General features: G+C 42.4%; 1 protein-coding gene across 21 annotated transcripts in view; it reads right to left on the minus strand.

Annotated features, from left to right (window-relative positions):
* Nucleotides 1-12,740, minus strand: part of Cpap (centrosome assembly and centriole elongation protein) — a 63,173-nt gene that overhangs the window by 1,394 nt on the left and 49,039 nt on the right. For 13 of the 21 annotated variants that reach the window (XR_015638013.1, XR_015638012.1, XR_015638011.1 and 10 more), the window contains 7 exons: nt 9,659-9,901; nt 6,956-7,040; nt 4,812-4,876; nt 4,487-4,600; nt 3,045-3,185; nt 2,886-2,970; nt 2,685-2,805 (listed from right to left, as the gene is read on the minus strand). Coding sequence is in view for 14 of the 21 variants with exons in the window: in XM_087585667.1 (XP_087441793.1) it covers nt 2,685-2,805; nt 2,886-2,970; nt 3,045-3,185; nt 4,487-4,600; nt 4,812-4,876; nt 6,956-7,040; nt 9,659-9,901 (854 nt within the window). In the remaining 7 variants the exon portion in view is untranslated. The remainder of the gene's footprint in view (nt 1-2,684; nt 2,806-2,885; nt 2,971-3,044; nt 3,186-4,486; nt 4,601-4,811; nt 4,877-6,955; nt 7,041-9,658; nt 9,902-12,740) is intronic. The other 8 variants (XR_015638015.1, XR_015638010.1, XM_087585675.1 and 5 more) reach the window with 1 other exon arrangement.

Consider the following 12,740-nt stretch of genomic DNA (forward strand, 5'->3'; position numbering starts at 1 on the left):
CCTCAACACAAAACCTTGCCTCACCTCCCCTGAAATTTAAAATAGAGCTGGAGGGAGCTCAATGGAAAAGTACTTGCCTAGTGTGCATGAGGCCTTGATTCAATCCTCAATACTATGGGAGAATAAAAAGAAAAGAAACGTATACCAGGAAAGCTGGATAAAAGTAGCCTTTGATTTTGGCAATTGCTTCTTCCCCTAAACACACTACTTGGTCCAATACAATTGCAAGTTCTGTTTGCAGTATTTCAGTTCAGTTCCCACTACCAAATCAGCCTTTACATGTGACCATGAAACGTTTCTACTAATAATTTATATAGATTATATCTTTATAAAATATATAAATATATAAAAAAGTAAATTAATATAAAGTAAATTATAAAGTGTTTAGTTTTAATTTTAGATGTGTTCAGCCTCTGAAATTATTTTTATTTTTTTGCAACAGAGTCTCTTTATGTAGCCCTAACTGGCCTACAACTCATTATGTAAAGTATGCTGTCCTCAAACTCCCAGTGGTCAGCCTGCCTCCTCAGTTCCTTGTGTATTCTATGTAGCAATTCTATGAAGTGCAGCTTGGTCTTCATGCGGGTGCCCCGACAACTGGAGCTTGGGCTGTCCCTTAATCTGTGGCCCGCCTGTGGATCCTGCTGTCATAACTGAGCCGTCTTGTCTGGCTTCAGTGGGAGAGGATGTACCTAGTCTTGAGGGGAGGGAGAATACCCGGGTGGGGGGTCCTCCTGAGAAGGGGGCCTGATATTGGGATGTAAAGTAAATAAATTAATGAAAAAAAAAAAAAAGCTTGCATATATCACCATGCCCAGCTCAAAGGTGGTCATCATGTTTAAATTTAGCTACTCAGTTTCCTTGGGGGGAAAGTTGAGATAGTTTTTTTTTTTTTTTTTTTTTTCACTAAATGAAGACTGCCTGAGTACTTAGAACAGTTAACACCAAGTGGATTGCTGGGCATATCTATGGGACACTCACAATGAATTTCCATGACCAATAGTCTGGAGTTACAGACTGGGAGTCAGCAATTCAGGACATAGATGGGCAGGTGTTACCAGCAGAACAGTCTTGTGCCACATATGTGTGTGAGACACAAAAGCCATTCCAAAAGCTGATGCTTCCTCAGGGGATTCCGTGCCCCATCATAGCTGCAACTGAACAATCCAGGTGATTTCAATGGCACACTACAATATAAGAACCACAGCTCTTAAGGAAAAAATAATCCTGACCAAATACTTGGTATTTGCCTATGAAAATAAGAATGGCTATATGTTGAAGCTAGATGCATTAGTACATAGTTTTCTTTTCTTTTTCCCCCGGAGCTGGGGACCGAACCCAGGGCCTCGCGCTTCCTAGGCAAGCGCTCTACCACTGAGCTAAATCCCCAACCCCCAGTACATAGTGTTCTTATTTCTCTCTTTACTACACAAAACCTGAAAAGTAAGAGTAAACAAAATCTTAAATGTGTAGTTAAACTATTCTACACTAAGGGAAAACACTACAATGACTGTAAGAAGTCCATGTACCACCTGGATTCGTTCTACTTCCTTGGCGAGTTTTACCATCAACTTGATGCTGATCCGTGTTACCTATTCTCATAAAAGGGGGTATTCAGTTGTCACATCCTAAGATGACAAAGGAAAAGCTCAAAATTAGATGTGGCACAGCTTCGCCAGGCTGTAATTAAAATGGTGGGATAAAAGGCTCTGCATCATCTGTACACACATGGGAGGTGAAGGCCAGCCTAAGGTACAAGAAACTCTGCTCTATAAAACAAACAAAAGGGCTGGAGAGAGGGCTCAGCGGTTAAGAGCACCGGCTGCTCTTCCAGAGGCCTTGAGTTCAAATCCCAGCAACCACAAGGTGGCTCACAACCGTCTGACGCCCTCTTCTGGTGTGTCTGGAGACAGCTACAGTATTCTCATATATAATAAATCTTTTTAAAAACAAACAAAAAACAATACTTTTAATTGTAGATTGGGCCTCCAGGGACCACATAAAACTAACCTTCAGAAATGTAATATTCAGAAGGATAAAGAGCTTATTGATTTTGAAAGTTTGTATCAAATATGCCAAGAGATTAAACGTGTAACACAACAGAGAGCTTGAGAAATTGAAAATACAAGCAAGATGGGAAAGTCTAAGCATGGTTCAGGGGTTCTGTCAACTGCACACTTGAGGGCAGCCTGCCTTCTGCATCTCCTGAATTCAGAATTCACTAAATTTCTAAACAACTTCCCCCCCTGAGTTCTGTGCAGTTTCTCTAAGTCCCATTAGCTCACATTGCTTCTAAACTTGTCAGTGCAAAGTGTCTGTGCTCACTTCTTGTCACTGATGCATTTTGCTTTATATTTGGGAGGCTGCACGCTCCCTTGAATGCAAAGCCAAAGAGGGACTCGACTCTATTCCCTTAGGACAGGGTCTCTCACTCAACTGGAACCTTTCGGATCAGGCTGGGCTTCCTGGAGCCACCTGACTTTCCCTACCCCATTCCCAGCACTGGGGTCACAGGGACATGCACCCATGTCTTTTATAGGATGCTAATTCCAATTCAGATCTTCACTCTGCACAGCAAGCGCTCTTCTCTACTGATAGATGCCCAGTCCCAAATGTTTCAGATTTATTTTAAAATTGACCCATGAAAATTGGAAATATAGAAACAGACTTAAGAGGTGCCATACCGTTGTACTCGGACAATTGTGCCATCTGGAAAGATGCTCTCTTCTTGACCATCAGCAAATAAAGTCTTAATGGTCTGGTCAGGAAATGTGATTTCTTTTCTTCCATCTGGGAAATGCTTTTCTGTTTTAAAAATGATTGTTATCAATATATTTTCTTAAAGGAAGGTTAGAGTTTAAAGTGGAAGCAAAGTAAGTTTGTACCTATTTGCCCGCTTGAGAAATGTAAGACTTCAAGCCCTTCTGGGTACGTGGTATGTGTGGTCTGGGCAGCAGCATAGTAGTAGACCTGCAAAGACATTTAGTCAATCTGCCCCTCTCCGGAGATGACGCAGCTAGAAGCATCGCCCTGCGCATACATACCACTCTCTCATCTGGCATGACCTGTTTGACGTCACCATTGAAGAATGTAACCGTGATGCTCTTCCCGTCCGCACTCACTTCTTTCCGAGTTCCATTGGGAAACAGAACAACCCGGCATCCATTTTTATAAACTTTTTCTACCTGAAAAGATACAATGGTAAAATCCTTAGTTACCCTCCCCAAACAAGTATTTATGTCCCTTTTTCTCTCCTCCTTTTGGTCAGCACACCCACTTTTCCCAAGGAAATGGACCACAGAGATAGCTTGCAGGTTAAAGGCACTTGCTGTCAAGCCTGAGAACCTGAGTTCTTAGGACCCACATGTTGGAAGGAGCACCAACTCCTGGAAGTTATGCTGGGACTTCCCCATGTGCCTACACAAATAGCTGTAAGGCCAAGGACAAAGTTATGCCAGCTGGTAACAGACCGGGCTCCAGAGCAGTATTTTGAAGACCACAGAAGAGAAAATGCAGGAGGCCTTGTAGCTTTGTGTAATGCAAAACCAAGGGACAATATTCCTCCTTTTGTTTGTCACTAAATGTTCAAGCCCCACAGTCCATAAGGTAAGCACCATCCACAGCCTTCAACACACAGCCATGGATGGGCCATGTGCATAATACTCTCCCTACTGGTAAATGAAGCAGGAGAATCTTTATTCCCTTCATCCCAGCCATCCTCAGGCAGCACAGCATCAAGGTCCTGTGTTTGTGGTGATGGCTGTAAGCCTGTGCTGACAGTTACAGGAAAGTACATCACACAATCACATAAAGTGCTTAGAAGCTGATGTGAGACAGCCACGTGGCTGCTTTGTGTCTTTTCCGTACTGTGCTTTTATTCTAGCGCACACTCCCATATAAATGTTTATGTAAACACCATACATGTGTTTATATCATCACAACAAAGTCACCTGTGCTTCAGCTTCTCTGTCGCTTTGTTCATTTGGGCCCTCAGAACAGCTCTACCGTATACATTCCTATGCACACACCCCCCACATACATTCACACACGTGTGGCATGGCCCGAGTCTGACGTACATGATCTCATAGGGCTGTGGAAGCACATTCTAGGATGTTCACATTGTAATACAATCTGTAACAATGCAACAGCTCTCAGAATAGGTCCCTGTGGTAAAGTGACAAGTGATACTCTTTTTTTCAGAGTCTAGGCTCCTTATTTTAAAACATACTTATTTTGTATCACATTTTTAGTGACTTATTGATTTTTATTTTTATGAGAATCAATTGGTGTTCTGCCTGCCTGTATGTCTATGGGATAGCATCAGATCCCCTGGAACTAGGAACTAAAGCTACAGAAAGTTTTAAGCTGCTACATAGGTGCTGGAAATTGAACCCAAGTCCTCTGGAAGAGTAGCCAGTACTCTTAACCACTGAGCCATCTCTCCAGCCCCAACACAACCATTACTTTAAATAAGTATGTCTTTAACCTTCCCATCAGGATGATTGATTTCTCCCTGAATTTCTTCCTCTTTTTCCTCTTTGTTTTTATATTCAAGGTCTGGGAAGTTCACTGGTTGAAGAGGCTCTCTAGGCAAGGCAGCCTACAAGACAAGACATTTTAACCAGTCACAATCTGCACCTATTAAAAGCTAGATTCTGAAATTACATGATTCTATGACCAGTGTTTGTTATATAGAAAACATTTGCAATGTTAAATAAAAGCCCTCCTTTTTACATGGTTTGGAAATTTAACAAATCTAGTTCAATCCTGAATAAAGTACATTGACATATTAACAACATAAAAAGATTTACTTGTCCTTTATCCAAGCTGCCTAAATCACGAGGCGGCACAGACTTGGATCTTCTAGATGAATTTCCTGTTAGAAAGTAATTGTCAGAGTTAGTTTTGATGCTTAATGAAAATATTTAACTTACTGGTCTGGTAAAACAGTTCCTTTGGGCCCAATGAGATGGCACTCGCAACATTAAAAACCTTTAAAAATTAATCCTTGGCTGGGTTCGGTCCCCAGCTCCGAAAAAAAAAGAACCAAAAAAAAAAAAAATTAATCCTTGGGACCCACATGGTGGGAAGAGACAAGAACCCAGTAGTACACACATTCCCACACCAGACACAAAACATTTCCTTTGTCAGTGCTGTTGTATTAACCCAGCTTCCTTATTTTATTTATGTGTCTATGTGAGTCTGTCTGTGTATACATGTACTCAGAAAACAGGAAGAGATGATCACATGCCTCAGCAGTTAAGAACCCTGTTGCTCTTACAGAGGACCCAGGTACAGTTCCCAGCCCCAACATGGCAGCTAACAACATCAGGCAAACTCCAATGCCCTCTTCTGGCCTCTGCAGGTACTAGGCAGGCATATGGTTCATAGACTTACAAACAGGCAGTACCATCCATACACAAAGCAAAACTACACCTTGCAGAGGAAAAAGGCCTAGCAATATTAAAATAATTTGGGTTCACATAGGCCAGCCTTAGCTGCAGCTCAAGACTAACCTGAGCTATGTGGGACTCCATCTTTTAAAAGAAAGGTTGATAAGCAATAGGTTAAGAAAAGGTTTTGTGATGTAGGTAAATCAGATTGGTTAAAGACCCAAATAATTTTCCTTTTAAAAAAAGGTCAGTGCTGGAGAGATGACTGAGTTTTTCAGTACCTGCCTTGCATACAAAAGCCTGAAGCCTTAAGCCTTGGGTTTCAATTCCTGGTAATGAGGGGGTTGGGAGGAATGTTTAGTATCCACATAGCTAGTTGCAAAGGGAATGGTATTCAATGCATTTAAATGATCGTGGAAATGCAAATTAAAACAACAATGACACATACGCTTAACCTGTTAGCAAAAAGTCAAATCTGGCAGTATTGAATGTACTGGGCAAGTATGGAATCCCACACTCTCTCAGTTACTGAGAGTATAAAACTAGGGCTAGGGAGATGGTGCTGTAGGTAACACAAACGCTGCTGGGAAGGTCCAGTCAGAGGACCCACGAGGGAAGTTACTTTCTGGGAAGTTGTTTTCTCAGTCCACATGTGCCGTTAAAAAATAATAAATAAATGTAATCAAAACTTTAAGAATGTATTAGTATATTTTGGAAATAATTTTGATACAATCTGTTGGTATTAAAAATATTCTCCCAATTGTCCAGTTATTCCAGCCCTTGCTATGTACCTCGGGAACGGCATGTGTGTATTCCAGATACAGAGAAGAATGTCTGTGGTACTGCAGCGTCACACACTGACTAATACAGATAAATTTGTTGAGGCTGGAGAGATGGCCCAGCAGTTAAGAGCACTGGCTGCTTTTGCAAAAAACCCAGGTTCAGTCTCCAGCCTCCACATGGTAAATTCATAATAATCACGGAAACAAGCTGTCAAAACAATTTATAAATTGTATGAGCATACATGAAATGCTATTGGGAATTATCTGAGGAGTAAGACTGATATAGACACCCTAAAACAAGCCCTACAGGGTTCAAGTTTCTCCAGAAATCTCATGGTGGGGGAGGGAAAGGCTACCGTGCAGGCTCCAGAGGAGGAACTGGCGTCAAAAACAGCACCCAATCCTGGGCACTTACCTCACAGTTAAGTGAATACATGCATTTCTGGTCTTTCTCTTGTCTTTTCTATAAAACTTAACCATTATAGTTTATCCAAACTGTAAATGAATCCATTCTTCTTTACCAATTTGTTTCCTCACTTCTGAAACAGAGACTAAAGCAGTCTGCAGAGGCTTCAAGATCACTCTGGTTTGATTCCTTGAATGTAATCCTCTCTCCTATTCCCATCCCTTTCACCAAGCCAGTCTCACTTTACCAAGTACCAGATTGGCCCTGAACCTGTGGTAAGCCTCCTGCCTGATAGGGTAACAACTCATGTCACCAAGCTTAGCTCAAATTACCTATTATGTTCTGAAATATAAAAGAAACATGTAGTCTCTTACCTTGTGCTGGCAAATACTTTTTCTTATATTTTTCTCCCTGGACTCCTAAAGAAGCATGACTCTTTTGAAATTGAATTGATGAGTTCTATAATATAAGAGATAATTTTTAATATAATTGTTATTCTACATTTTATGACACTGAACAAAAATAACTCAGTAAGAGCTGTTCTTCTGTACTCTCAATTACCATAGGAGGTCAGGTAAACGCACACACATACACATGCAGACACACACACTATCCTCCAACTCAAGACACAAAACAGACCTTCATGTCAGCTAGCCTCTTCTGCAAACCTCCCTCATGTCCCCAATGGCTGATGAAGCTGCCTGACCTGACTCCCCCATCGCCAATCTGTGCCTATCACCAGCACTGTCGGGACCTCCCACCTCCCTGTCTGTGACAGTATCTTGGTCTCATAACCTAACCCCCCCCCCCAACCCATCTGCGCTATCTGTCCAGCCTCACCTTAGGACAGTCCCAGAAATTGCCACCATCAATTGTATTAATTCCTTCAATAAACAGATGCACAAATCATAATTTCAAAACAGTTCAGTTACAACCAAACAATTAGAGTCAGGGACACTTCATAAAATGCTAAAGTACTTAAAGGCTAGGAGCCATGATTTGTACCAGCTCCTTTCAACTGCTTTGGCCACACAGCACAGTGAGATAATTCATAGCAGTCAGAGCAGGGACGGTTCAGGACTCTGTCACACCCCTGTGACCTCCTGTCCACTAGGAAGCTTCTATGATGAAGCATAGAGGACAAGTAAGTGCCTCTTCTCGGAAACTATATCCTATCTTCCCAGATCATGCCCTAACCCTCACCTGGACAATGTCCACACCCTAGAGCACACAGTCTATTAATCCATGCATGCTTGCTATGTCCCCTGCACCAGTGGCCTTGGGCCTTCTGATACACTGTACATTCATGGTCACTCTTAAACATTGCGAACCTACATCATCCTCCCCTGTGCAGCAATCTTCACCTTTGCCAAAATCTAAGTCTACATCAAAAGAGCTCAACAACAACCAAAAAATAAAGCAAATCATCTTACTGAAGTGCAGGGTCTCCCACCCATGTGACCCCACTGCAGCTACAAACCTGCCTTCCCTGCTGTCCTGGTTTGTTTTCTGTTGTAATAAAGACCATGACCAAAAGCCAGGAAGTGGAAGGCATCCCAATCAGAATCTATCACTGAGACAAGCCATGGAAGGAACAGAGAAAATGGAGGAACACTGCTTTCTAGCATACTCTTCATGGATTGCTTAACCTAGCCAAGGCCACCTGTGGGCAGTAGCCAGGACTACAGTAGGTTAGGTCCTCCCACATTAATCATCAAACAAGTAAATGCCCCACCAGCTTGCCAATAGTCCAATCTGACAGAGGTATCTTCTCAACTAAGGCCTCCCTGTTCAGTTGACTCTAGTTGGCCAGCTACCTCCCCAGGATCTTTGGTTTCTATTCTCAGTGTTCCCACATCTACCTTCTGCCTCATGCTTCTCCAGCTCAATGAGTGTGCTCCTGTTTCCCCAAGAAAGACAGAGCTTTAGAAGACTTCCCACCAGCTGCCACTCTGTATCAGCCTGGCCTGGACTTGCCTCACAACAGACTGCATCTAGCCAGAGCCAGCCCTCATCTGTTTTAGGATGCTGGCCCAGCTATTCCCTGCTTCCTCCTGCAGCTGTGTCCTCTTCACTGAGACACACTTAACCTGTTCATTCTCTTACCTAAAATAACAAAACCCTTACCCCAGCCTCTTCAACCACTGTCAACATCTCTACAGGGCTATTATGCTCTGCCCGTATCTTCTCTGCATCCTTGCCACCATAAGCACATAAGGGTCTTGATGTGCTGCAGTTTGGGGCTTGGGAAATAACCTGGCCATTAGTCCTCCATGGGCCCGGCAGGTCGCTCTCTCAAAGAACCCTTCAGGACACTAGGACAGCCTTTTCCCCTCCTCACCTGCTTTATCACTAAACCAGCTTTTCTCCATGAAGCACAAATTCTGAATGCATCAAGTGTCATCCACAGTCTGCACTTTCCCTAACAGCAGTCTAGGGCAACATTCCCATATTACAGCTAGGAGAACTGCCATGCTTACCTCACCACCTGAACTCTACGGTGGTTGAATGAGAATGGCCCCCATCGGCTCATATATCTGAATGTGTGCTTCCCGGCTGCCGGGACTGTTTAGGAAGCATTAGGAGGAGGTATGTCACTGGAGACAGGCTTTGAGGTTTCTAAAGTCCATATCACTTCCAATGAGTTAAATGGAAGTTCTGCCTTTTAAATAGAAGCTATTACCTGTTCCTCAAGCACTATGCCTTTCTGCCTTGCTCCCCACTGTAATACTCATGGACTCTTAGCTCTGCAACCATGGGCCCCAAATAAATGCTTTCTTTTGTATGTTTCCTTGGTCATGATGTATTGTCACAACAGAAAAGTAACTAAGACAAATGGTACACTACACAACATCCCGAATTTTGCTCTTGAATAAAGTTTACACTGGAACTGCAGTGCTTCTGACTTGAACAATTATCACCCTGTCCATCTCTAGAGCTTTCAGTCTTGTGACAGTCTCCTGGATCTGTGTAACACTAACCTCCCATCCACTAGTCCACCATTCCATTTTCCAGCTTTATGAGTTTAAATGTGCAAAACAGTCGCCATGATTTGACAAAATGGTTCCCAAACCTACCATGGACTCATCCTTTTTTGTGGCCATTATGTACTGGCAGGCCTTGGGACTGTTCTCAATAGCTTCTGCTCTCTTCCAGGCCTCCAGTCGGAATCTTTCCATTACTTTTATTTCTTCTCGGAGGTCTGTATTCTCTTTGACTAGCATTTCTATCTGGCTTCTGAGGCGACCGTGTGTACTTGACCATTTTGTTTCCTTCCTTTTCAAGTCTTCCTGTAATTCCTGTATTTGCTGTTTCAAAGCCTCACAAAAGAAAAAGTTACAGAATTAAAACAAGGCAATGGGAGAAGAGATGCATTAATAAAACAAAATGCCAGCCCAGCACAGACAGCAGGAGAACAGGCCTAGGCAATAAATGACACTGGAGTTTTCAAGAGCTGAGATGTAGTCAGGTAAATGCTCACCTTACATTGTCAACAAATGATCACAAGTCAGGGCAAAGCAAATTCAGCCCTGAGTATGGCACGAGGAAATGCAGCCTAACCTAACCACTAACTAAAATGGGTAAACTAAAAAAAAAAAAAAAAAAATGAATTCTTGAACAGAAGTCGACTTGTGCTAAAGAGAAAATTGAATCTAAAGTCAAAGCCACTTGCCCTGAAAATAGATTAGCCAAAATCCATGAGCAAGGCTGTCCAAAGGTGGTGTTACCTCTATTGACTGTTCAGTCAGTGCAAAATTGAATTCCTTATTCAAAACCCCACCCCTTTCTCACTACTGCACTTGTCATTAATGAGTAGAAAGCAATATTAAGAAAATGAAGGAGGCACTATGTTTGCCAAGCATGTACAGGGTCCTGGGTTTGGTCCCAGCAGCACAACAAACAAAAAGAAGAGAAAAAAGGGAAGAAAGGAAGGGGAGGAGGGGAGGGTGAGAGGCTGGGAATGTAGCTCAAAGGTAGAAAACACTTGTCGATTTCCCAGTGAGATTCCCCAGTAGTGAAAAGAGAGAAATGAATTGTTCTAGATGGAAAAACAAAACGAGTGAAAGAACAAACTGCAAACGTACACACAGAAATCAAGGCTACAGTCGGCAAAGAATGTCATCAGTGACTTGACAACTGCAACAAAGAAGCTAAGGGGCAGCACGAGACAGTCTGCCAAATAAAACAGGCATCCCATTCACTGACTCACTGCAAAGACCCGAGAGCAGAGTACCTGAATGGAACTGCAATTGCTAGAAATGGGAAGGACGGAGAGATGCTGCCGGCCTTCATATCAGATTATGTACCCTGGGGACTGGCGGCAGGCCTCTCACAAGGCTGAGGCATGGCTTTCATGGCTGCCTAATTCATGTTAGGCATTCGAGTTTCATAAAATCAAAAGGGAAAAGACACTGTAAAATTCATTCTCGGAAACCAGCATTACTCTGATAACAAAGCCCACACAAGTACACAACACAAATTCTCATTTCTGCCCATCATCCTGCTAACTGGGGTTTGAGCATGCTGGGCAAACACTGACTTACACCCTCAGGCTTAAACACTCAACAAAATGAATTCTCTTTTCATGAGACATACACCCCTGGGTGAGAGAACTGCAGGGACAAAAATGGAGAAGAGACTGCAGGAGAAGAAAGGAGGTCCTGTGACAGGCCCAAATTGGGATCCATCTCAAGGGGAGGCTCCAAGGCACTATTACTGATGCTATGATGTTCTTACAGACAGGAGCCTAGCATGGCTGCCCTCTGAGCGGCCCAACAAGCAGCTGACTGAGATAAATGCAGATAGATACCCAACCAATGGACTGAAGTCGACCCCTATCATTGAATTAGGGAAAGGCTGGAACTTGTTGAGGAGGGTGACCCCATAGGAAGACCAGCAGTCTCAACTAACCTGGATCCCGGAGATCTCATAAGACACTGAGCCACCAACTAGGCAGCATACACCAGCTGGTACAAGCCCAACACACATACAACAGAGAATGGCCTGGTCTGGCCTCTGAGAGAAGATGCACCTAACCCTGGAGAGACCTGAGGCCACAGGCAATGGGAAGACCTGGCAGGGTGGGGGATGTTGGATGGGGGATATCCTCTTGGAGATGGGGGAGGAGGAATGGGATGAGGAACTGTCAAAGGGCAGACTGGGAGGGGAATAATGACTAGACTGTAAAAAGAAAAAAAGATTAAAGATAATTAAAATAAATAATTGTCATCACTTGTTCCTGTTGACATGACCTTGAATAAGTGCTTATGTTTTAATGTCAAAAATTTCTCAATAAAGGTCTATGCAGACCAAATTAAATGCAGACAAAGTAAATAAGACCATATAACAACATGATTGGGTTGGTTTCATTCCAGGGATGCAGGGCTGGTTAAACATGTGAATAATAAGTGTAACACAGGGCTGGAGAGATGGCTCAGCAGTTAAGAGCACCCAACTACTCTTTTCAGAGGTCCTGAGTTCAATTCCCAGCAACCACATGGTGGCTCACAACCATCTGTAAAGAGATCCGATGCCCTCTTCTGGTGTGTCTGAAGACAGCTACAGTGTACTTATATGTAATAAATGAATAAATCTTTAAAAAAAAAATAATGTAGCACACTACATAGAAACAGATCGCATTATCATCTCAGTGGAAACACCTTGACAACATCAATATCCCTTCATGATAAGAAGCCTTAAAGAAGCTAGAACCAGAAGGCTAGAGCAAAAAAGGCAAGAGAAATAAAAGTAATACAAAAAAAGGAATTCAATAATCCCTGTGTGCAGATAACATGAGCCTATACTCAAAAATAGATTTTAGAAATAAGACTTCCACCAGAAAACCCTCTAAATCTGACGCATTCAGCAGAATGGCAAATTACTGTATATAGTTAATGAGCAAAAAATACTAAACTGCTAATATATTAAATCACAATCACTGATAGGATGTGACAGAAATCAAGAAAGCAGTGTCCATTATAATTGCTTTAAAATACACATATATCAGATTTCATATATCCTTGGATTAAATCTAACCAATACGATAAAAATTCTCTACAGTGAAAACTAAAAGACTATAAATAAATACATACATACAAAATACATACAAAAAAAATAAATAAAAATTGAACAGGACACTGAAGAGTAAGGTGAGTTCCC

This window comes from Rattus norvegicus, chromosome 15 (genome assembly GCF_021556685.1).
Source record: "Rattus norvegicus strain SHRSP/BbbUtx chromosome 15, alternate assembly SHRSP_T2T, whole genome shotgun sequence".
In the NCBI taxonomy this organism is placed as follows: Eukaryota; Metazoa; Chordata; class Mammalia; order Rodentia; family Muridae; genus Rattus; species Rattus norvegicus.